This window comes from Lathamus discolor, chromosome 12, assembly GCF_037157495.1.
Source record: "Lathamus discolor isolate bLatDis1 chromosome 12, bLatDis1.hap1, whole genome shotgun sequence".
Classification (NCBI taxonomy): Eukaryota; Metazoa; Chordata; class Aves; order Psittaciformes; family Psittacidae; genus Lathamus; species Lathamus discolor.
Window position 1 is genome coordinate 3939597 of NC_088895.1, and position 26704 is coordinate 3966300.

The window sequence follows — 26704 nt, forward strand, 5'->3', positions numbered from 1 at the left end:
AGCAAGTTTGAGAGGGAAAGAAGGCATTCCGGAGACCAAACAAGGTCAGCAAATGTGGCTAACAAACAAAGGGGCTCTGGGGGTGGGGAGGAACAAGATGAAGTCTGAAGTTGTCATGACAGCGTACCTTAAAGTCAGAGAGAGATGCCATCAGCTCATCCAGTTCTCGTGTAGCTGAAGAAGCAGATATACGGGTCTGCTGCTGACTGGTGACCCGCTGGGGGCTGCTCACCTCGCCCTGGCTCACAGTGATTGCAGGGCTGACAAGGGGAGGGAAACAAAAAATGAGTGTGTTTAAGCCTGGGAGAGCACTCCTAGAGTGAAAGTGCCACAGCATGAGGAGTGTCCTCAGCACTGCCCACCCTGGCCAGCCCTCCCCCAGACCCAGCTTCCACAACACACACAGACCCTGTCTCTGCCAAATCTAACATGAGTGTGTACACACACCTCCCATCCATTAAGAAATGGATGATGACCAAACATTCATTTCATCACATGGTGGATATTTGTGATCAGCTATAAATCTGAGTTTGAACAATCCACCTCTTGTAACATGACTTGTGCATTCTTTCATGCAGGAGTAGATAAAAAAGCACCTGCATCCTCATACACCTACTTGATTTCTGACCCTTTAGACAAAGCCCATTTTCTGTCCATCACTCTCCTGCAGTATCTACCTCTAAATCCACAGTCACTATTCCACAAAAACCTGTTCCACCCCACCCAAGCCAGCAATCACCAAAGCACTACTCACACTGGACTTGGCACAGAGCTCTCCAGCTCATCCAGCAGGCTCTCCACACTGGGACGCACATCTTCAATCCCACGTGCACCATTTCGCTTTGGCTTTTCTTTTGTTGGGGGTGCAGCCTTCTCTCCCACAGAGCTGCTGCTCTCTGGGACAACATAATGAGGGCCAGTCACACTGGGCAGCGATGGGCTTCTGTTGGCTTCATCTGAGAAAGGTGAACAGGAAAGAGCCAATTAGACCCCTGAGGCCATATATACACTTTGATCACAGGCAAGAGCAGCAAACTGCCCAGATATCTTGTGAATATCCACCACTGAGGGTAGCCAGAACTTAACAGCACAAGGGCCTGAGCAACCTAATCTAACTTAGAAACTTCAGTTAAAAACCAGTTTTGAAGCTGGCCTTGCTTTGAGCAGGATGCTGCACCACAGACCTCAAGAGATCCCCCCATACTAAATGAGTCTTTGATCAGGAGCTGGAGTGGGATGTTGGAAAGCAGAAAGCAGGCTACCATTTTGAGAATCAAACTATCCACTCATACTGAATGTCTTGCTACTCCTTACCTGCTGGGAAGCCACTGGTGGGATTATGTTGAACAGCATTCAGTTCCAGAAGAAGTCTGTCCAGTTCTGAGAGGTTGCTGCCCAGAGAGGAGCTGTTCATTGTGGGAGATGGCTCTGCAGACTTCTGCTTGTTCGGGAAACTAAAGACAAATGGGAAATGTAAAACTTCCATGTCAAGATAGAGCAGAAGGATGGAGGGAAACTTCCATTAGGTTCACAAAGTTTATACAGGTACTGTATTGTTTTCTAGCTGATGCTTTTAGCTCTGGAGGAAACAAGATGCGCGCTTTGTGAGATTACTACAACACAGCCACATCTTCAGTTGTCAGTTACAAAGAAACAGCATTGATGGGCAGGGCCTCAGATTTTAGGACTGTGTGCTGCACAGCCCTGTTCCAACAAGTTAACCATCTGCAGATCCGGGACACACACAACAGCAGCAGAGCCATTAGCTTGCATACAGGAAAATGACTTGTTTCTGCTGACATCACACCAGGCAGCAAAACCCTCCTCCCTGAAGCAAGGGAATGCAGGGCTAGCAGAGACTGCAGAAAGAGGCAAAGCACAAACCTCAAGCTATCAACAAAGTCAAAAGCAGCAGGTTATGTGGTAGCCTCCTGCAGCACTCAAGGTCTCTATTCAAGTCCTCAAGCCTTTAATTTGGGGAACTCTGATCAATTTTTAAGACAGTAATTTGTAGCTATTTTCTACTCTGTTAAACATACAAGCCTTGAAAGAAGTTTACCTGTGCACAAGTGTGTATAAAACACTGGCTGTAATTACTGCTTATCCTATATGGGTGATTCCATTTACCACACATAACTGCCAACTGTTTCAAAGCAAAACTTAAGCACTGACGCAGTGGTTTTTATAGTAATTACACTGTAATAACAGTCTTCCCATCATCAAGGACAGAAGTTATATTCTCCTAGTTTTACCAAGGAAGAAATAACTTTCAATGCTCTGGAGGTTCTTATTTTATCAAAGATACTTTCCAAGTCCACAGCGGCAACATCTTGTGCACACTTCCAGGTTAGGCTGTTGATATGTAACAGGCATTAGGACTTTGACACCTGTGATACCAGTGACAATTACAGAATTCCGTAAGGGCAGTTACTATATTTCTCCTGAAATCCAGTGCTATACTGTGCACAAGAACCAAGCCATGCCTGACCCTTGTACAGGACTTTCAGGCTGTAATGACCTCCATTTTGTACTAATTGCATGCCGCCATCTGAAAAAACAGCAATTACTGTCTCCATTGGGCCAGCTCTTGCCTCTACCCAGAATTAGTTCTGGTTGAAAGCAACTTCTTGTCCAGCAGAAAGAGCTAGGCATGGGTAGAACACGACACCAGAGAAACACCAGTCTCTACACTGTAAAAAGTTACCCGGCACCGAGTGCACTGTAGAGAGCCATCAGAGATGAAATTCTGACAGCCTCTTCCTCACTCATCCCCATGTCAGCAGAAAGGTCTGTCCTACCATATAGCACTCCTCCAGCCCCTCACTGTAAGAGCAGCCACATTTGCAAATAGAAACTAGTTATCTATCTATCTATCTATCTATAACTTGCTCAGATGAAACTGTAAGAAGTTTACATTTACTTGAAAATTCAAGTCACTGCACATCCTGCCAGGCCACAGGTAACCAAGTTCCCTGGGACAACTGACTCCAAGGCCACCCTCCCCCTAAAGACCTTTTGTGCTGCTTAACAGGGGGATGTGTCTCTGGAGCGTATCCTTCACAATACAATCCAGACCCTGTTCTGTCTGACAGACCCTTAACTTCTTCTGCAGCTGAGCAAACCAAAGAGCCAGGTCACCATCTGGAGTGAGTATGAAAGTTACAGTGCCTCTGACAAAAGAGATAATCAAAACCCACACAAGGCAACATAACATATGCAGGGAGCACTGCTTGTTTCCACTTATAGAAAGCAGCTCAAGCCACAGCAGGCTCGAGTTGTAAGTCAGGCTTATCTCGTAACAGGACTACATACCTGTACACGTGTTCCTCTTCACTGGCACGGGGAGAAGGAGAGCTCAGTCCATCTCTAGGAACAGAGGCACTGGAGCTTTTGGCACTACAGCTGTATATAGGAGACTGGGACTGAGGCTGTAGAAATGAGATTTGCATTGGAAACAGAGAATACAAAGCAAATATATACACTACTACATTGCAAACATACACATGGACATGGCAGAACAAAGCCCAGCAGCAGACAAAAACATCTGCTGTATAGCCAAGCCAGCCTCTATCGGATGAGCTACACCAGGAACCTTTCTCCACTTGCTTCAGATTTGCCTATGAGTCGGAGATCTCTGCTGGAAAGCCCCAGTCTGTTTCCCACAGGCTACAAGACAGATGACTAACACTAACCTCATCACACCACCGCGCTGGAACAATGACAAGGGGTTCCAATAGTTATGTCTACTAAAACCCCACACCTCCCTCCATTTTCTCACCCTGCTCATAGCCAAACTCATCCTCACTTCTTGCTACTCTCTCCCCTCGTCTACTTCCTTGAGAGATTCTACACCAACAAAACAAGCGAGCACCCTCCCCATGCACACACATTCACTTACTTGCTGGTGGACGTATCTGGACACGTTGGGTTGCCACTGGTCTAAGGGGTCGATCACAGTGCCATTCAGGGCCTCATTGGAAGGTGGTGGAGGCACTGGAGGTGGCACAGCAATCTCCTGGTACGTGTGGTTTCCAGTTGGATAGGAGTAAGGTGTTTCCTCCGTTAGAAACACTGGCCGTTTGGAGATATGGGAGGTGGTGGATTCCAGGTCTGCCAGTAAGGCATCTGCAGGGGGAAAACAATAAGGTAAAATCCTGGATTACAGGTTTTCCTTTCTTCCCATTCAGGATATCTGTATCAGAAAGTCTTTGGGAAGACTTTTTGCCTAGGGTGAACTGCTAAATGCCCTGGAAAACACTCCTTCAGCCCAGGACTGAAGGAGTTAACCCAACTGCTGGTACACCAAAACCACCAAGGGGTAACAAAGCAGCCAGAAAACCTGCGTCAGCCTCGGAGTTTTGTCTTAACTGCAAAACTGCCCAACAACAGGGACCTGCATCCTCCCTGCCCCTGCAGTAGAGCAGCCTTGGAGAAACCTGCACAGAGATCTACTCGCAACAGGATATTGACACAGACTAATTACAGGCCGCACATCATCAGAGAGTCATTTACCGTGGCCGCAGGCACTGCTTTCTGCAGGAAACAAGATCTCGGGAGGGGTTTTCTCTAGAGTCTAAGGTAGTGGAAGAAGCATGAAACTTTCAAATTAGTCCATCAGTGCAGCAGGAGCACGTGTTTCGGTTTTCCTAACAAAAATCCCTCTGGATACCTCACACAAACGGTTAACGCGCGTCCAGAGGCTGCCAGGTAAACGCCATTTCTTCTCCTGGCAACAATTCTCAACTTGCTGGGTGGAGACTGCTCACAAATTCCTGAAGAGAAGGAAAACTTCCACCAGCTACAAACACTGTCACTCATGCCAGGCAGAGGGACCCACGTCACAGCGCTGCTCAGGGATTTTAAAGTGGGAAAAATGCTCACCCCCTCAGACAGCGGGCATGAAACAGCATTCCCACCTTTCCAGATCGCTCCCTGCAGACTGGCCTCTGCCCATTCCCAGCCCTGCACTGCTCTGTGGTGACTCACAGGCATATCCTGACTTGTTGGACCTCCTGTCCTGTGAGCCCACACTGCAGAGCCCACTGCAGTCCCTGGTGAGGAATCTCCAGCCTGCACTCACTTTCTAATGAGAGCCTGGCTGGCCGGGTGCCCGGCTTTCTGCTGGGGCGCAAGCTCTGCTGCACACCTCTTCAAGGCTGTTAGAGGAGCTGGTTCACTAAGGACATCAGTGCTCTTCATTATAAGACCATCAGGACATAACTGGCAGGTCCCTTTGGAGATGTGGAATTCAGCCAGACAACAGTAACTCAACTTCATGAGAGTTAGGAGAGGAGGCTCTCAGAAACCCCCTGGATCTCCCTGCCCTCCCAGCTGTCTTCAGGCAGGCTCAGCAGGATCTGTCTTTCCCCTCCTACACACAGCACCTGCACTCAGGTCTAGGGTGTGAGGACTCAGCCAGAGCGTAGCCATCACAGAGAATCCTCCTCCAGGGTCTCAAGGAGCTCAAGTTATCAGGTGGCACCAGACCAGCTCCTAATGCTTGCCCTAATGGCTGCCCATCATCTCCAAGAGGGCACCTGCCAACTCAAAGCCACTTCCTGAGCAGAGCAGACCATACCAGCCAATGCACTTAGCAACCCTTGAAAATATATTAAAGGGTCAGATGGAGGACAGTATCACTGCAAGATGAGGAAGGTGCTGCTTCTATATTCACCCTCTTCCACAAACCAAAGCATCACACACGCCAAAAAGAGTTCCTGCCCTCAGAGAACAGAATACAGCCATTAGCAAATCAAATACTGTGTTAAATTAACTCTATACACCTTTCATTCAGTCAAAAAGATGCTCCAAATCATTTAAGCCACAGGCATCTTCCTAGAGGGGCCAAAATACCCCAGAAGCCGACTGTCTGGAGGGGTACAAGTTTTCTGCCACTGGGGAAAAATGAACTTCATCTTTTTAAGCAAAAGAACAGCTGGTGGATTCCAGAGGGGAAGGCACATACCTCAAGGAAACTGCTGCAGAGCTGCAATTCCTTCGACCAGGCAGGTCCTATGACTGGAGGTTTCGCGCACAGAACCTCCAAGAGAAGTGCTGTCCCAGAAGGTGTGGTTTTTGCTTCTCCCCACCAATGACAAAGGCAAAGCAAACTCCACCAGGAAGTGAAAATCCCATGAGGGTGCTGACTCCTCCAGCCCTACAGAGAGGACCCAAACCACTTTTCCACCCTCCACCCCCAGCGCTTGCTGCAGGACAGGCAGATGTAAGCATCGCACCACAAAATTCACCCCCTCGGCTCGGTGCTGGGCTGAATGAACTATCAGACAGGAAACCAACACGTTTAGGAACGGCACAGAAGAGAGGAGCTCAGCTACATTTACTGATTTGCTTTTACTGGTCTGCAGAAGAGCAGCAGCCTGGAGCAGCCTGCCCCCAGGTCGTGAAGGAGTTAAGGAGAAGACATTACTGTTTAATGATTAACTTCCCCCATACCCTCCCCCTTCCTGACTTGAGCAAACAAGGCAGAGCTGAGGAATGGGAAGCGGAGGGAGGAGAAAAGGAATCACTGGGTTGCTCTAACTGCACTTCAGCTGTACAACTGATACTGAAGCAGCTGCACGAAGGCACCAACCCACCCGGTGGGACAGGAGGCGCAAGGACAGCGAGGAGCAGGACAGGAGCTCACACACTGCTTGATGGGTGGCAAAGGACCTCCCCTTGAGCTTGCTGGCACCCAAGTTCTATAAACCCAGGGTCCACCCTTCCACACCCCAGCTGCTCACAGCCATGACAGAGGAAGGGTCTTTCCCCCTGATGTCCATGCTCGTTGCTGCTTCCAGCCGCTGTTCTCCAATCCCATCAGCAGACACAGTTCCCTGAAGTTTTGCTGGACTGGGAAGTTGTGCCAGTTCAAATGGTCCAACAGGGGCAGCAGAACTTCCCTAGGGAGGGCAGGCTGAGAGCTGTGGTGGCACAGAGCCCACTCAGCCCGTCCCACCTCATGGGCTTTGCCCCGGAGAGGGGAGCGACTGCAACCCACAGGCACAGGCTGCAAAATCACTCCCTTGGAGGTCAACCCTAAGGAATTCTGCATCCAGAGACCGAAACCCAACCAAAGCCATTCGCATTTTGTTTTCCATGCAGCGCCTCATCCCAAGAGGTCCCAAAGCACTGTGCATTCATTTAGGATTTGTGCAACTTTTTAATGTTACCAGAAGAAAAAGTGAAATAAGAGATGGGGAAAGGAAACAGGATTTATTAATGGAAGAAAGATGCATTGCTCTCTATCTTTCTTTCCAAAAGGAACCAGACAGCTGTAACTGGATGAACTGTAACAAAGATGCCCCAACCCTGGCCAGGTTGGATGGAGCTTGGAGCAACCTGCTCTAGTGGAAGGTGTCCCTGCCCATGGCAGGGGGCTGGAACTGGATGAGCTTTAAGATCCCTTCCAACCCAAACCAGGCTGGGATTCTATGATTTTACGAAAGATGCTGTGCCTCGTGCAGCATTGCACCTCACATTGCAGTACTGAGCTCACTACAATGACTGCTCCTTAAATAGAATATTAAATACATCATTAAAGGTTCAATCGATTTACTGGGCAATGAAGTGTTCCTCCCCAAGGTGACTCCCGAGGGTCAGTGCTGCAGGAGGTGTAAGTCACCCAGTTAGTCCCCCACAACCCAAAGGAAGCAGTTGACTGGATCCTCCTACAACCACCAGCCATCAGAGGGCACCACCACATCCTTCCATGGGCAGACAGATGAAACCCAGCAGCAATGGCCAATTTGGCAGTAACTTCAGCTCACTTGTTCATCCCTGTGGAGTCGAGAATCTGTCCCTGTTTCAGGCACACAGGAGTTTTCTGCCGGCGCCACATGTGCTGCACCTCCACCAGCAAACCGTAGCATCTCAGGAGCTATCACCCAGCACTCTGGAAACAAGCACATGTACTAAGCTCATCAGTTCTACTGCTGCCCCAAATACTCCCTAAGACACTACAGACTCAGCTTTAGGAGGCAGTCTCCTCAGGTTAAAAGATCAGAGTTGAATTTATATCTAGAGAACAGATTTAACTATATTGTGGCAATAAAGTAAAAGAGACAGGGTTATACTAGATCTAAAAGCCATTACTCCTCCACAGGATCACTTTTCCTTCCACTCTCACCATTATAAGAAGCTATTGACAACCCACAGACATGTGCATGGAGTAGAATCCAGTTTCCAAAGACTCAGTAGGGCTCAATCCACTCACAGGCATGGGCTGTGTGTACAGAAATGTGTGCTTTCCCCTCTATTAACAGCATGCTGCTCAGTGAGGTGCAGAAGAGTGAGGGATACTTGCTAAAACACCACCAGCCCAGGTGCTCCTGCTTGTCATCATGATGCTGGTGCAGTCACACAGCTGATAAAACCCTAACTCACTGCCTGCTGCAGCACAGTGCATCCCAACATGTGATACCCATGCCTGGGTACTCCATGGGCTCAGGCAATTTGGCCAAGCACATGGTAAAACACGCATGCAAAGATGAGACTGAGGAACAGAAGGAGAGAGTCCTCCTCCCTACACTGGGCAACCCACACACTCAGTTGAAATCATACTCATGCCACTGAAACCACATCCTCCCCAGCATGGGAGGACATTTGTCTTTGCATTCAGGTGGTTTTTCTACACAGATTTTTCTGTGGAGGAGGGACAGTTAAAGAATGATATCACATTTGGTACCTTTACTCCTATAAAGCACTCCAAGACATCTGGAGGTTCAGGTATATTAGTTTGCCCCTCTCTCCCTTGCCTTCCTTTTGCCAAAAAATCATTGTTAACTATAAGGTCCTTGGGATTCTGGTCTTCAAACACCACCTTCCCCAGCTTTGCATATACATTAGATATGTATGAGTGGCTCTTAATAGCAACTACATCGCTTCAAGGTAGTTCCCAGCATCTGCCAAAGCTCTGCTAGTCATTTAGACAGCTTGGGATAAGACCTCTGCAGCTGATGTCCAATGCGCTGAACTGCTCAGAAAATAAAATGCCAAGAAAATCAGCAAGATGAAAGAGCAGGACAATACCTCTGGGTAAATCCCATTTACCAGCTCAAGCTGCACTGAAGACGGTAATCATCTGTCAAGCTATACACTGCGCATTCCTGCGCTATCTCCCCAGCCCACACCTCTGTCAGGCCGAGGAGCAGCTCACACATTCCAGGGGCTCCAACGCAGGCTCCTTTGCCACCACTGCATGTCAGCACTCGCTGCCCTGCAAATGCAGGGTCCTCCAGCAGAAACACCCCTGTGCAGCCTCAGGGGCACATTCTTCAGCTTCCCACATCCAAGGTTTGGCTGATAAAGAGCGGTAGGGATCACAACCGAGTTCCGAGGTACAGCACAGCAAAGGGTAACACAGGGCCCCTTTGTACTGATGCACACATCAACCCCCTTGTCTATAAATCTGAGCCACACTGAGCTGCCTTGAATAGAGTGAAGTTATTAAAAAAGGAAAGGTATTTGCATGTATCTTCCCATGCATTTCAAAACCTTGTTCACTCCCCTCTTCCTGAGCCTTCTGTGCATCCCCAAAATGCCCCTGGATTAAGGCAGCACAGTGAGGCAGAGCACATCATGAACTAATTCTGGGAAAACCTACATGACAAGGCATCAACAAATACACATTTGTCAACCAGCAGCAAGCAGCTCTTTAATGCTCATTTTTCCTCCAGCAGCAAATAGGTTTCCACTATTCTATTCACAAGCAGTTAACTAAGGAAATCTAGAGAAAACTACATTTGCTTTCCTCTGTTAAGGAGAAGCCTTCTCCTACTGAGCGTCCAGCACAACTCTCGCCTGTGTGAGGCCTAGAGAGACACAGTGCATTCAGTCAGCTCAAAGATGACAGCGTTAGTGCCAAAAGAGGGAAAACTACCTCAGATTTCCACATGCAGTTCATTTCTCTCAAGAACTGAGGATGAGCTCTTAAGCCATGCTGACACAGCAAATCAGAGCATTATCAACAGAGTAAGTAGATCTAAAGGATGGGGGTCAAATTCTTTTCTACATCTCATGTATTGCTGGGGAGGAAATGGAAGCATACTGAGGCACAGCACTTCAAATGCCTCAGATATCAGCCTTTTATTTTCAACAGCCCAAAGCCACATCTGCACATCCATCAAACTGCACATTGCCTGGATCTCTGCTTCTTGCATGGGACATCTGGAAAGTGAGCGACACTGGAGACAGGATTCTTCATCCAGCCACCACACAGAGCCAAATGCCTTCCACCCCAGCATCTCTACTGCCACATGTGACGGCCCAGGCACAGCACCATGGCTGCGATCACAGGTGATCAGGATGAGATGGCTGAGAACACAGTACAGTATTCCCCCTAATGCAGCTGCACAGAACAAGTGCCTGCACCTCCCCTGTTGTGCCCCACACCTCCGTTTACCCAAGTAACTGTAATTGCTACAGGTTTTCCTGGCTTTAACAGAAGATTCCCAGAGGATTGGCAAATGGAAATAAAAAGCAAGATAGCCGTAAGGGCAGGTCTAAATGAGGACATGGATTTTACATGATAATCACGGTTCATTCAGGGCAAGACAAACTGCAGCCCCTCACTTGCAGAATGACACATCATTCTCCAGTCCTTTTCCCTCAGTACCTGCAAGATGCTGAATTCAAATCCTTTGTTTTTTTCTGTCCCCTAAAAGTTCTGCATCTCCAGAACTGAACCCCGAGCCTGCAGACTCATCTGAGCAGCCTCTGCAAAATCCATGAATCCAAACTTTAAAAGCTTCCTTAGGCTCAAGTAAGTCTTCTCCCCACCTCCAGGAGTAAATACAACTCCAGCTCACATATAGGGAGACAGCTTGGAGCAGTAACCCAATCCCTGGCAAGGCATTTTTACACTGTGAGTAACTGCAGAGGAATGGGGAGCTTGGGTATATTTATCCTGTTAAATAGCCGTTCAAAAGAAACATTTGCAATGCTCTAGCAGAGCTGCATCCAAAAAGACTTGTTGGAGCCTTACTACGGGGCTTCTCACTGCCCTTAAGCTGGAGCCTGGAAGGGGTGGGAAGCCCCAGAGAGCAACACTGATGACAGGAATTCCCTGTTTTAGCAGCTGCTTTGACTTTTCTCAGCAACACGAAAAAGCATTATCAGGAACAGGAAAACCAGGAACAAACGGGTGACTGCGGCACTGACTTCCAGGTGAAAAAAATGTAGTACGAGGCTCTTAAGGCATTATAGTCTCAGCAGTGTTTTTCAATGCAAAAAGACCAGACTACAAAGGCAATAAAATACAAACAGTGTATTCAAAGTAAGACCTTAAAAACCTGAAGTGCAATTAGATGCTCTTAAAATCCTGAGGTTCTCTGGTTCATGTATGTGGAAAGCATGTCAAACAGCTTGACTTGCTTTCCAAACCATCTGAGAAGGAGACATTTAAAAGTTCTCCAAGCTGTAACCAAGCTGGTAGTTCGAATGCAGGACACACAACAGCCCCCAGCTCTCTTGTGAAGCAGGGACCGGTTGTTGTTTAAGATACAGAACAACTCGATGCACAAAAGAAAAGTCATCTGCCAGACCTAACCACTGCTGGAGGCCCAGTACAGAGCAGCCACTGGTATTTTTACTTCACAGACCCACCTCGAGGAAGTTCAGATGACATGGTCAAAAAGTCATGTAGTTACTTCTTTAATGTATTCCAGTGACTGATGCTCATTTGAAGCCTTCTGCTTTGTCATTATCAAGGTATTGGTGCAAGTCATGCTTTGTGTCACTGCTCAACAAAAAATATCCAGACTAGTATCAATACATGCTATGGTTCAACAGACAACTTCAACAAAAGACAATATCCATGAAACCCTTGAAGGTTCTCTGCTCTTTGAAACCAGTACTGCCCCTTAGAACAAGCAAGACTATGCATTTGTGGCACTGATTTACAAAGTTGTGTGGGTGCTTCAGAAAAGCTTACCAGCAAAGGCAACCATCTAATAGTTGTTATGCCTAGCTACACTAAGCTGCAGAGAGTAACTAAACAAGCATTCACCCCATGACAGACAGAACTGCTTTCAAAATCATGTGATAGCAGCCACCACGAATCCTATCTATGCCATAACTCCAATACAGCCAGCCAAACCAGTTAGCTTCCCTCAGGGCAGCTGCCCCTGCATCCAGCTCTGACCACTATCAGCAAATATCTAAACAACGACAAGATACTGCACTGTGAGATGTGGTCTGCACAACCGGCTGCAGCAATCACTGTGGTTTCCATCCCAAGCACTGAGATCCAAACCGGAGACTCGATTCCAGAGCTTGTCGCCAGCTAAGCAGTCACAACTAACGGGCACCACTACCACCCCCGGCACAGGGCTGTAAAAGAGTGCGCAAATACAGCCTGTTCAATGCAGTTTCAATAACTGCTTATCAATAACTGCTCACTGCACATTGGAGGGTGAAATGCAAACCCTCTGAGTGTTCCGGCTGCAGTTTCAGCAGCGCAGACACCACATGTTGCCAGGGGAAGGGAAGGGGAAGGGCTCAGGGATCCCCCATTCCTCAGCATGCAGACCCTGGAACTCACCCTGATCATCAGATGCTTTCTGAACCAATCCAGCTCACTAACCCAGCGGATGCTTGCTGGGCTGTTGGGGTGGGTTTTTTAGATAAACTCACTACATTTCTTGGAAGCACAGCTCCAGCCACTCTATGACTTGAGCAGCTTTTAGAAAATGTTTGAAAGAGACCAGTGCCAGAATTTAGCCCTTGTCTAAGTGAAGTGAGTGAGTGAATCAATCTTCTGCTTTAGGAAATACTGTACTTTTACCTCCAAAACTCAGGCCAGGACACAAACTGTAAAAGCCTTATCCAGCCCCAGGCCGCCTGAAAGAATCCACCCATCCTCCTGCCCAAATCCCACAACTATTCTACATCTCAGATGCAGCCCAGAAAACCTGCAGCCTGAAAAGGAGCAATCAGCAGGGAGCACAAAGGGAAATGCTCCTGAATCCTAGAGACATCCCTCACCACTACCAGCCACCTCCACCCGAGCCTACCCCGACACTGCATTTGGCTTTGCAGCCCTGGAATTGTGATATGGTTCCATCAGTAGGGCTGCATACATGATGTACCATACATGATGGTGCCATCTCATTTGTCCCACTGAGATGAAGAGTTAGCTTTCAACAGACTACTCCCGTCTATAAAACTTTGAAGATGAGCCAATTCTGAATGCTACAAAATCCACCAGAAGCCATCATGTGAGCTCAGCCCTTCCACTGGATCCCTGGGAGGAGCAAGAGGGTTATTTGTCCATGTGCTGGAAAACCATGAAGGTCACTGCAGGGTCCCTCCTGGAAGTGGCCACATCACTTCCTTCCAAATTAACACAAGTATTTCACTGAATCCCAGACCTGCCCTGTAACCTCAGCAACGGCGCGTTCGTCAGCATGGTAAGGGTGCCAGAGTGCCAGCATCACGAGGGGTCAGCTAGTTCCTATGTCACTCAGCAGCACGGCTTTCAAGGGCACAGAGACTCTGTAGGAAACCAGCTGAGCAGTCTGCAGCTTGACACCAGCAGTCCCTGGGAATCCCAGTGCCATTCCTTGAGTGAGCATCTCAGACCCACCTCTTGTCATCTTTGATGCAACAGCTGAGACATCCTTCAACTGGTCACATCACCGAGTTGGCAGGAAGGTAACTTTATCTTAACCAGACCCATAGGGCATGGGATCATCAACACAGCACACAGGCTGAGACACACTGCAACTGCCTCAAAGATTTGAGTCAGCACAGTTTCCTGGATGAAACAACACAAATCTCTCTGCCCTACAGTCCAAGCTGTGTGAAGGAACCACAAAAGAGTTTACTGGAGGACCAGAATTTTTCCACTTAGCTCTTGAACACTAAACCAAACCCCAGCTCAAACGGGCTCCCACCTACAACAAAGACACGCACAGTCAATTCTGCCTTCCTCCAACTTCCTCAGAAAAGTTTTCATCCTCTTTCTGCTGCTTCAGAACAGTTCACTAGATGGCTGAGACAACAGAAGTCTCACAAGGCACGTAACTGCTTACATGGTCAGAAAGAAATATTCCTCAATATTTTGCTTGCTAAGCATCCTCACACTGGAAGTGATTGGTGATTTAAGGACCATCTCCTTTCAGAAGGATGTACCTGTTGCTCCAGAAAAGAAGAAGAAAAAAAGGTTAAATAAACCCCAACCGGTGAGGATACCAGACCCACGTCCAAAGAAAATAGAGCTTGAACAGGTTTTATTTTGTTTGCTGCTAAACCAAGCACAGCCTTTTCAGGTTCTTCAAACTAACCCAAGCTGTCCACTCCACTGCCGTGGCTATCGCTTTCAGCAGCTGTCAATAGAAACACCAGGAAGAACAAGTTCTTACTGGTATTGAAGATTCAAGGACAGCACAGAGCAAGGCAAGGCCATACAACCCAGCTTAAGTTGGCTGTTGTGCTCTTCACATACGGCCTCCGAGAGGAGTACTTGAACTCGGTAGCAGTACTGTGGCATCTCTGGTTTCAAAGCCTTTTCCCTCCCAAAGGTGCGTCCTCCTGTACAGTTCTTGTTTCCAGAAAGAGCTGGGGAGGGGGCGGGAAGAGTTATTTCCTGTCATATACAGCATCCTCTTTTTTATAGCATGGCTTTCTCCACACTTGAAGTGAAAAGCGACATCTTATATTTACTTCCCTCTGTTTATAGTCCTGAGGAGCAAACAGCTCATGCCAGGAAAAAACACCCTGTGCTAAGACCTGCTGCCTTCAACTGAGGTCATGTTCCAGCTTACTAAACAAATGTTTTCAGCTCCTCAGCTACCAAAGGCTTCTGAGCATGCCAGATCCCCAGCTACACAAAGCCTCGAATGCCCCCTATTACGATCCACAGTCAGACAACCCAGAGCTGTGTGAAGAGAAAATCCCTTCCGTGGTTCCTCTCTATCAGGATTCTCAGTACTCTCAAACCGAGTCCTGAACAACAGGAAACAATTACCAAAGATGGATCAGCTCAGTCAAAAACATTCTTCCAGTGCTCTATGAACAGTCTCCAGGAGGGTCAGGAAGTTTGTGAAGGGTTTGCAAGTCACAGCTCCAGCACATCCTGTGACACAGTGCACGCAAAAGCAGCGGGCTGAGCTAAGCTCAATGCTTGTACAATGTTTAAGAGCACAAAGCCAGGATCTGGGTTTGGTTTTACTGGTTTACAGGACAGACAAATTGGAGATTGCACAAGAGAAGTTTGTGATACGTAAAATGCTTCATAGGGACTCAACCAGCCAAAACTCCAACTCTTGACCTCCAGTGATTCAGACCACCGTGACTGCAGTACTGCTGTCCTCAGATGAGCGTCCCACCCACAAGTTACAGCACTAACCACAGAGGGGAAGCCATTTGCAGCCACGTTTTTCAGTCATAGCAGTCACCAGGTCCACACCCTAAACCAAAACCTCCACGTATTCCATTTTATATGGATGCAACAGGCTGTGGCCTGCAGCAACCATAGGTAGTAAAGGCTACAGCCACTGCACCTGAATTCCAATGAGGATCACAAATCAGGATCCTTACCCTAAATTCACATTCACACCCCCTGACAGCACAAAAATTAATCATCTACCTTTCAGAAACGCAGAACTGATACGCAGCCCAGCATAACATGGCAAGGCACGTTCTATCAGAACAGAAAGCAAGTCTGACTCTCAGGCCTGTACTAAAAATACTGAAGTTGGAATTTCCCAGTCTGGATCTGCAGCCTGCTATGAATGAACTCCACCTGCTGCCGAGTCTTTAGTCAGAACCCGCTCCTTTTGGAAGCGGTCTGGTGTTCCTACAGGCAGTCATAGTTAGCCCTGTGAAACATTATGAGGAACAACAATCTGCACAAAGTAGAGAGTCTCCATTCTCTCCCTGTGTGTCAACAGCCAAATTGGAAACAGCTTTGGTCTCTAAGGATGCAAGTACAGCCTCTGATGGTCCTCTCTGTCAAGTGACAGCTCCTTTTGTGCAAGACCTATTCCTGATCTCTGCCTGACAGCAAATGGATCTTCAGGCGTTTCCAGGAAGTCCCAGACAAAGCTATTGGCAAATGGCCAATATTGACCTAAGTGTCTCCGGGAGGGAGAGGTGAGTTGGCTCAGCCAAAAGTAAAGGACATTAGCTCTGTTCAAACACAGCAACGCAGGAACAAGCACCAGAGACAAATGGATCCTGGTTGAGTTTGGTGGAAGGCACAGCTTGGAGTGAGTGTCAATGTTTTACACAAGCAACTAAGCAGTTAATTCCATCTCAGTACTGCCCTGGGCTGATTTCAGCCACCATCCTAGATGGAAAAAAAATAACATATATAAAAATTAGTCGCCAGTGCACAAACCCTTTTAGTCCTCTATTTATCCATATTATTTTATCCTCTATTTATCCTTACACGCATGAAGTAGCAAGTTAACCCTCCTCACGCATCTTGTGATACGTAAAATGCTTCATTTCTATTTGCTGCTGCTTCCCTCAAAGTTTCTGGAAACTGCCAAAACAACAACAAAAAATGTTCATGGAAACCAAACAAGCAGCCACTGAACCGACTCCCCAGGGACAATTTCCCAGGCCCAAAGCCTCTGATCAAAATACCAACTCCCTTTATTCCTACAGGAAGAGGGGCTCAGCCAAGCCAGCTATCTGAGGAACCAGACCCTTCCTGCTACATCAGCATGTAGCTACTCACTAGGTCAAAACACAGCGCATGCCATTTCACAAACATCTAACAAATCTAGTACAAAGGAGACCTCCATTAAACAGAGCAAAGAGTCCAAGGATGGCTACAGAAACAGCAGGAAGCAAGATACTACAGATTTTAAACCACAGCTCTGCTAAAGAGAATAAACAGAAGCTCAGGGTTTGAGACATTTCTAGTCCATTGGCTGATCAGTCGGGCAAACGCTCATGGAAATAGCAGTAAGAGAGCATCACAGTGCTGGCAAGTTTATCATACCCTATAATTTTGCTACAGCCGATGCCACTCGAAACCTGTGCTGCTCCCTCCAAGTACATCAGGTCCATACCATATAATTAATACCTCGCCAAAAGTCAGTTTGCCTGCTTGTACAATGAAAGGGAAGACTCCCTTTTACCTATTCTTCTCTAGCAGCACACAGAGCTGCTGGGGAAGAAAGTCATGGGTCTCCTCCTGCAGAGTAGCTCTGTTCCTTCAGGTACGCTTGCTAGAAACCTCAGCAGGGCAATCTGTCCTCATGCTTTTCTGGAAAACAGAGAGGCAAGGAATGGTAATGACTCCAAGGAGAGCAGAGGAAAACCACTGCCATCACCTGTGTGCCAGGCCCTGGGCTACGGGACTTGAAGAGAAACTGCCAAGTGCAGAGGTGTGTGGCACCCAGCTCCTACAAAGCAACTCTTTACATGCTCACATTAATAAGGGTAGAAAGGGCACTTTTTAAGCCCTGGGTGGACTGTATTTAGTTGAGATTTGCATAACTGTAAGCAGAAGGTTTGACTTGAACTGAAAATTGTCATAAGCAGCACTGGGGTTACAACACACACTTACCCAGTCTGGATAATTCTTTTGAGCAGCTTCTAAGCAGTAGCTTAGTGCCATAAGCAGTGGCAAATCAGAACAGCGTGAACACACAGCAGTGGTTTCCAGATCTTTGGGCAACAGCAACGCTTGCTTGTGCTCCGGAGCCCTCAGGTGGAAATGACAAGTGTGCCAGTTTGACCACTTAAAAGCACACCTTACAACAGCTTTAGAGCACTCACCTCTGGGAGAGAATTTGGTAACTGCTGATTCTAACTCACCTAGGGAAGGAAAATGTTACATCAGGATTCACATAGGAAATGAGCACAGGAGCTCCACTGGACAGTGTGCACTGTGGAGGATACAGTTTCACAAGATGCAGAAAAGCGAGTTAACAGTTCACCACTGCCAAAAATGGAGAGGTTTTGCTCCCTCTTCCAGACACGTGCTGCCGCCACTTTACTCGTGCTGGCTCTGGCTCTCACAAGACCCCTCTGTGAACCAGTTCAAGAGAATATAGACCCACCCAAAACACTTGCCCGCTTTCTTTTGGGTTAGAAAAGAGCACGACAAGCAGGAAGAAGGAGTGGGTATGTCCAAACAGCCAGTCGAGGGAACAGGAAAGGGGTAAGGACGAGTGAAATTAAAGCTACCCCCTCTTTCAGCAGCAGCAAGCCACTGTATTGACTCAGCTACCAGCAGATCCCCACCTCTGACAGCCTAGAGTCTCACCTTTGCCCCACACATAACTATAGTCAGTAGTAAGATTGCTGAAGACCACTACGATCCTACCCAGCTACAGATGTAAAAATGGGTTTGGACACAGGCAGAGACAAAATACTGTCAGAGCTTGCACATTCTAAATTAATTATCTGCCTTTCAAAAAGTAACAGAAACAGGAAAGCATGTGGACCCTATAACCAATAAAGTGAAGGGAGGATTCATATGGTTATGCAAGAACAGACATGAAACTTCAGGGAGGGGGGGAATAGCATCTTTTAAACAGTGGAAATTTTATCCAAGCAGCATAAACAGATCTGAATATAGACCCGTCCAGGCAAAGTGCCAGTTACAGAATCCGAGACACACATAAAGATGATGAAATGAAGGACAGAAATATTAGTATAAATTCTGAATTCATTAAAAGCATTAGAAGCACAAATTCTGCCCATGAGATGTAGAATGCTCCAGCTACCAGCAAAAGGAGGATTCCAGCCATAAAGAATGGGGACGCTAAAGAGATGCTAAAATCGTATGGACAGTGCAACCAAAACCATATCTTGTACAGTCTACCTGAGCCATTCCTATACTGAAGGCTCTTAAAGCAGGAAATCAGAATGCAGACTTGAGACATTATAGTCCTTCAAGAGAATTTTGTTTTCATTAATTCCAGCAACTTCCCATTCAGTAAGTAAGAAGCACATCTCCCAAGAGAATAAATGCAAAGAACATTCAACAAATGCAAATCCAGCCTTAAAACCCAAGGTATCTCAAGTTTTAAAAGCCTGTGACTATAAGAAGAAATGAAGTCCCAGCAAATCTCATCCAGATACCAGGGATGCCAAATGAAAGGTTAGTGTATATATATTAGCATAGGTTGAGATATAAATAAAGACAAGTTAAAAAAAGACCTGCTGGTTTGACCTGCCAACCACTCTGAGGCAAGTTCTTTCCCTCTTTTTAAAGAGCAGCTTTTGTCCAACATGGTACATGGTTTGACTGCCTGCTAAAAACCTAATTACTAAGAAAGTACTCTTGAAATGGTGAATTTTTAAGTCTTCATTTCTGCCAGGGTCCTCTGCACCAGAGAGTGGGAGCAGACTTGGAAGCAACACCAAGCTCTTCATAAGCCAAAAAGTGTAAGTCATCACCAGCAACTGACTTTATTCAAGGTGCTGCCAAAAGCACCATGTAAACTCACAGAGCAGGGCAGGGAAAATGACAACGAAACAGTCAACATCTTTCAGTCCTATGGGTCTTAGTGCTACTTCTAACTATAACAGGCAGAAAGCTTTACAAGAAAGCCTTCAATCTGATGAGCATTCTACTGAAAGATAACCCAAGTAATTACAGATAGTGGGCAATGTCTCTAATAGAGTACAAGGGGGCAAGTAGCACATGGTCAAAAATCTGACTAAAGCAGCAGCTTTTTACTTTAAAAGCAGCTTCTGGGAACAAAGAGAGGACAATGTTTCAGAAATGAATGTGGGAACTGGTCCCCAGTCTACTTAGGGAGAAGATGTGGGTGGTAATTTGATGGAGATCGCTGGTGGCTCTTCAGATATAGAGCTCTGCTTTGCTGTTTTGTCTGTCAAGCACTGGCAGAAGAATGTGGTTCAAGAGTTTCACAATGTCATGATAGAGGCCCACTGAAAGAAAGGAAATTGTTAAAGCCAGCCAGAAAACTAACATTTTTAGAACTGGGATATATTGTAGCCAGTAAGAGCGGGAGAACATGGAAGTTTAATCTCTTCCTCCTGTGAGAAGGTACATGACCTGTCATTCCACCTATCGTCTGGCACTGGGACAGAAGTATTAGTCACAAGTCCCCTGCTTATTTCATCACCAGCAAGAGGAACAGTGAGTATTTCTTTTTACCAAGAGCAGTATTACTAAAGCAATTAAACGCCTGACAGCTTCTTCATCCCAGCGCCCTGCACAGAAGTTGTTGTTTTCTCGCAAGGCAAAGGAAAATTCTATCAACCGAAGGCTGTTTTACTCGCAAGAGAACGCATGACAAGGGAAAACTGCAATTAAAAACCAAAGACCAAAGAGAAAGTAGGTTTCTGAGAGGTAAGGATGAGTAAGAGAAACCAACCTCCAGCACTGACCAAAAATGGAAATGCCAGCAACACTGAAATAGAAGCAGCATGAGAATAAACTTCCCCTTCATAGGTGCATGAAGTAAATCCTTCTTCAATTTACTTTCTCAGAAAGGTTGTTCAGCATGGCTGTTCCTCCACCAAATCCTGTGGTAAAAGCCAACAATCATCTGAGATAACTGGAGACAGTATTTTGCACTAGTCAAGATTCCGAGCCCCTACATTTCTGCTTTGCTGAAAATTAAGTTGACTTCTTTGTCTCAACTCATCACGTTCTCCCCTGCTACACACTGAAGTAGGGCAGGGTGGAAAAGCGATTCATTTTCCTGTCAGGTACCTCGATGGACACGTACCTACTCACATCACTACTGTCCTAGCACTGTTAGGCGCTTCAAAATGCATCTGATCCCCTTCAGAACCATGCCGGCATTCCCAACCCACAGAGACACAGAGGGACCAGGCTTTCCACTTACACACTGAATGTACAAAGACAACTTCCCACACACGCACAGCAGTGTAACTGCCCCCTTGCTGAGAACAATATTCCATCCCTATCTCTGCCAGAACCCCAAGCCTGACTGCTTAAAGCAGCTGGAAAATAGACTAACTCCAGCTCCCCCCCAAATAGAAAATAATCGCCGTTTCTGCCAAGCAAGCACTGAATACACTGCATTCCATTGCATTAAAACAATTACTCACAAGCCAGCCAAGAATTACATAAAGCTTCCTCCTTGCACCACCCCCAGCCCCTTCCCTTCAACCCTCCTCCCCAACAGCTTCCCGACTGCAACAGCAGGACCACAGCAGAGGGATACTGCTGCAGGGGACAGGAAGTGGCACTGAACACCTCACATGGCACTGGCCATTCCATTCCATGTACGGTGTTCTTCAGACCTAAGCAGTGCCATCAGGGGACTCCATCAGATGCAGCCAGCCTTGAAGGTCTCAGAGTTTCACACCGCCATAAGGGGGGTACTGCATGACCTGCTTCAGGTGGTTTTCTCCCTCGCATTTGATGGTAAAGTAGAACCCAACAATTGAATCAAACAACAACAAACAAATCTTAACCAACTCCTACAGAAAAATGAACGACAACCAAACAGATTTTATTCCTAGCTCGCATGGCCAAGGCTTTTAAGCGTGAACCCAAGGCAGAAGGTGCTGGAGGCACAGGATTTAAGGAATTAAGAAGTAGGGAGCAGCATGCCAGAGCAGCTGTGCTTGTGAGGCACTGCCCAAGGGAACTGCTCAAGACAGTCAAGTAGCAAATCTCAGATTAAGCACCAGCAGGAGAGATCGAAAACTACAAGCTTAGGGTTCTAAGAACCTGACTGACACATTCATCCCGAACTCCACAGCTCCCAGCCTGACTGACAGCACTGAGCTCCTCACATTTCACAGCAGAAATAAAAGGCAGCTTCTTCTGGCCAACGCTGCTCACCCACCCACACCACCGAGTTGGCCACTGATAAGAGATTTCATGACGTTGGTGAAATGGCATTTCATTCCCTCCCCCAGCGCTCCCGCTCTCTGCAGGGATCCAGTCTAACTGCTGGAGCTGCTTGCAGCCAGGCAGAATAGTTCCAGCTGTGTATCATGCTGCCTCACCAGACCCACACAGCCCAAGGAGAGTCTCCCTCATAAAACATAATGAACAAGAGGGAGAGCTGCAAGCCAGAAGCACTGCTTGTAGGCATCTTACTCTTGTAGGCATCTTACTCTTGTGGGCCACCTCTGCCCAAAAGGGGTAATTTGCCAGCAGCAACCAAAACCCTGAGTCCCAGTGCAGCTGGTGGAGAGGAATTGGGAGCAGCAGACAACTGATGGTCAAACAAGATGAGCAGCAGAGAAGAGCAGCCAGGCCATCACCTTACTCATGGGGTGCCAGTAAGCTCAAGTAGCATGCAGTTAAACTTAGGCTCTTCTGTCTGACCCAGCTGAAATTAGTGTCACCAGCCCAAAAGAAACCTCTTCTGAAACCTTGAGCTCTTTTAGAACCATGAAGGAGGACAGAACATGGGAGTATTAAGCCCCTAATCCATGGCAAACCATTTACAGCTCTCTTGCCAATGACCTTTTCTACTTCTGGCTTTAATTGTCCCTCTTCTGCTTTTAGAAAATCCCAGTCATTGAACCACCACAACCTTCCCACCAGCACAAAGTGAAATTCTCTGCTCACCTTGCTCTTCAGTGATAGAAATAAAGCAAGATGCTATCAAGCGTCTAGACAGACAGATTAATTCTGTCTGCCAGCTCCATTTTGTGACAAAAACACAGGACTGGTTTATTCCTGGAGACCCCATAGAGTCTGATTTATAGCTGACCCATTTAAAGCACAATTCCCCACGCAAAGTGTCATTCAGAAAGTTTACTCCCTGGAGTGCCATTTAGTTTTTTATGTTCTTCACATCACTTACAAAATGTTAGAGGTTTAGACACGTGCAATAAACAGTGAAAAACTCAAGAACTCAAGCTACACTCCACTGCGTGCTGCCAGCCAGACGTACTCTAGCTCAGCAAAGCCATCTATACCAAACTTGCACATAACAAGAACACTGTGAGAAGTGGCATGCCTACCTCATCATTTAAATAACTTGAACTAAACTTGTTCACAGTGTACAGACAGTCCAGCACAGGGATAAAGGAGCCAAGCAATAACAATGCAGGCTGCCTCCCCCTGTGGCTTGCCATAAGTTCTCTTGGATCCTCAGCTTATAGCTGGCTCAAACTGCTTCGATAAATTTCCCATGTAAATGCAGAATAATTACTGTCTGCTAAAAGAAAAAGCTGCATTGATTTGAGCAGCAAAAGAGCTTACCAGACTCCTAAACAGCACAAACACATAACCTCAGGGCCTCAAGCTCCTGTAACTGAAACACCAACACTTGTTCCACAGCACCCCAGTTGCCGTTTCCACTTTGTTTGCTTCATCAGGATTGAAAAACATATACCGAAGAGAAAGTATGGATTTTAACACCAGTCAATCAAGGGAGACCATCCCAGGCAGCTGGTTTCTGCTGGTCTGGGGCCACGTGCAATGAGAATAAGCACAAATGGGAAAAATAGCTGAGTGATATGAGAAAGTCATCACCCACCTCCTATTTTTATGGTATATCTTTAGCACACTACATTCTTTGAATGACTTCATGACGCTCTGTGGTAAAGGGAAAGACTAGAGTAGAACTATTGTGGGGAACTTGGAAGGGAAAGGAAATCTTTTCTCCCTAGTCACAGCCTGTCATAACAGAGGATGAAGAAAGGATGAGCAATCAGAAAGGCAGAGAAGGAACATTAAACAGGGCTGAGAAGGGAATAAAAACTTATCAATCTAATTCAAACTTGCCATTGTAAGCTTTTCCGGCAATGGCGACCAGAAAAGCTTGGAAGAGTTGCTATTCTGATATATTCAGCTGGAAGCATCTCAGAAACACACAGATCTCACCAAACATTAACCACACTTTGCAGGTAAGGAGCCATTATCCCTGCTTTGCAGATGGAGAAACAATATGCGAACAGCTGGGGCAAGTTTTTGAGGCTGTGGATAAAATCAAGTTAAACCAATTTGAAGACACAACTTCCACTTTCTCTCCAATCCACTTAACTTCAGCCCAAACCGGAAAGGAAATGTGCCACTCCTTGCACTGGATCTAGTTTTCTTGCCACAAGGCGAGACAGTTCAGCTTACTGATCCAATGGCAAACCATTTGTTCGGTTTGGGGAAAAGGGCTGGTTTTGCAGAAGGTCTGAAATTCGAACCAATTCACTCTGGAGCCTGACAGCCACCAAATAAGCAGCAAGCACACAAGAAAGGGGGGAAGCTGGGAACCACCATTTTTGGCTGCCATCTGAAGCTGGACAAGATGCGAGGTGAGATTTTACAAACACTGAAACAAGAACAGGACCCAAAGGTCTCCTCAGTTCCCTCTGTAGTACTGTAAGATATTATAGCTCAGCACTCATAACAACCTGTACTTCCAGGGCTTGTTATTAAACCTAAGTTAGTTAGGACAGGCCGAGGTGAACAAGAAACTCATTCCCCAAACCCTATCTTGTTATCTAGCCCAGAGAAGCTTCCCACAGACAGTATCTCACTTTGAGCAGCTGGAGTAGAACAGCATCTTCATTAACAGCTTCCGCCTCAGACAAAAAGGGACACACAAGATCAGTACACAAAGGGGGGAGGCGCAGTCTGAGCAGAGCAGGAAACTGGGAGCAGAGATCCTATTCACTCACACTGATCTTCCATTAGCACAGCACAGCTGAATTCGGAATCTGCTCTGGCTATCTCTGAAGCTGCAGCAGATCCTGGATACCAAAACTAACACATTAGTCTGAGTCGAACAGATTTGGTTTGCGGCCATGGACAGGCTTTCTCCCCACTCTAGCTGCACAGATCTAAAGGAATTTATATACGTCTTAGCAGTAGATCAGGCAAACAACTCTGATCTAACCAGAAGTGCACTACTACTGCTTGTTCTGCTGCCAGAGCTCAGAATTTTATCTATCATTCCTGCAGTTTCACAACCTGTTCCATATAATAAATCCACTTCAAGGGGAAAGAGGTGAGGGAAAATAGGGTCTGGAGAAACTGAAATATCATGATTCCCTGGGAAAGAACAGGTAGAGAGACAGAGTTAAGGATGACGTATGAGAGGTTACCCATTTCTTTCTCTAGTGGTAGAGGTGGTGTCGGAGGATCAATTTTAACCAGGAGGGCAGCTGAATACTTGGGATAAGTTGACCTCTCCCAGCGAGGGACAAAGGAGCTAAAGACAGCACAGCATCCAGCCTTTCCGTGGAAACAGAGCAACAAGAAAAGCAGCCTCTCTCTGCATCACACACTGCTCCAGGCAGAGGACTCCCTGTCTGAGCTCCTCCGGACAATGAAGTCCCTGTTTTATGAGGGGTCACAACAGCAAAGAAGCTGAAACAAGTCAGAACCCCATTGTGCAGAGTATTAGTTCTGTTTGCAGTCTTCTCGCCCAGCAGCAGGAATGACTCAGAAACCTGAGCCAGTAGAAAGCCAAGGGACCAGATTACTTTACCAGTGTTTTCCCCAGTACCACTTCCTGGATGTAGGTGACCATGAGCAATTTCACACTAAACTTTCAGACAAACAAGACCAAAATCCACTGCACAGGACTCCCAAAGTGAAGGAACCAAGTCAGAAACAGGCAAGCATCCTCCTCACAAGGACGGACAGCACAGCTCTGCAGAGCACAGCAGTCTTCCAAATGTTAGGAGAGATGACAGATGGAAACACGTGCACCCCCCTCCCTCCACAGTGCCATGAAAAATCAATGCAAGATTGCTCCCTTTAAACCTTGAGAGGATTAAACCCTGAAGAGAGGGTGGGTTAGAGTTCCTAAACCAGAGGGAAACAACTTTTAAAGTAAAACCTCTTGTGCTACTGAACCTTTGCACCCAGACTATTGAAGCCACATTCAGAAACCTTCTGCAGCAAAGTCCTTCTAGAAGTGAGCAAGCACGTCTAAAATCAGCAGCTCAGAGTCTAGTTTACATGCACAGCCAAAACACTGCCATAAATACGTTCTCATTAAAGAGAAATAACTTCTTTGTGAAGCATCTTTTCCAAGCTCAGTGAATGCTGGTTTGTGTTTGATGGCAAAATCCTGTTGAAAAAAAATCTGAAGCCTTTTAAATAAATAAATTTTATATATTAAAAAAAAAAAAAAAAAAGCAGTAGACAAGTGAGAATTTCAAAGCCATCAAAAGAAAGCTTCTAAAAGCAACAGCATTTCTGTTTGGTGGGTTTGCAAACAACCCCTTTCAGAAAAACACTGTAAAAACACATCCAAAGTCAAAATCAAAGAGTATCCAACTAAAGCAAATGTAACGTTTCCTTTCTCCTATTCCTCTTACCACAAAATACAGGACACACTACATGAATTGGGTTTCTTCCTCCTCAGCCAGCAGATCCTAATGGGTCTGCTCACACATACTACTTAGGGAGTACCACAGAAGCAAGAATAAGTCAACATTTAACTCAGTATCTCAAACTGTCTGAAGCAAATAGGTGCTGTTGGTCACTCGTGTCTTGGAATCACAGCACGTAACAACACACTGAAAGGGGGGACACCCTGAGTTAGGATTTTCAGTCCTTAGAGCAAAGTTTTACCCTCTGTGCCAATTTCCAACAGGGCAGACCAGCAAACTCACTGAGCAAAGCTTCCTGTCAAAGTCCAGCACATCCGCACAACATGCTTCCTTAGAGGTTGGAGGAAGACAATCTGGACAAGCCTGGTCAGCTGCTCAACTCACCATCGCCTCCCCCCTTTCCACAACGTGCTATTCTGGTTTATACACGGCCCCAGCACTGAGTGTCCTGTGCCACGGAGGCTCCCCCAGCTCAATGGGGTGCACAAGC

General features: G+C 46.7%; 1 protein-coding gene across 3 annotated transcripts in view; it reads right to left on the minus strand.

Moving 5' to 3' along the window:
* PXN (paxillin) overlaps nt 1–26704 on the minus strand; it is a 46667-nt gene that overhangs the window by 17531 nt on the left and 2432 nt on the right. For all 3 annotated transcript variants that reach the window (XM_065692281.1, XM_065692279.1, XM_065692280.1), the window contains exons 2-6: nt 3899–4125; nt 3313–3428; nt 1315–1454; nt 755–956; nt 128–260 (exon numbers count right to left, since the gene is read on the minus strand). In XM_065692281.1, the coding sequence (XP_065548353.1) occupies nt 128–260; nt 755–956; nt 1315–1454; nt 3313–3428; nt 3899–4125 (818 nt within the window). The remainder of the gene's footprint in view (nt 1–127; nt 261–754; nt 957–1314; nt 1455–3312; nt 3429–3898; nt 4126–26704) is intronic.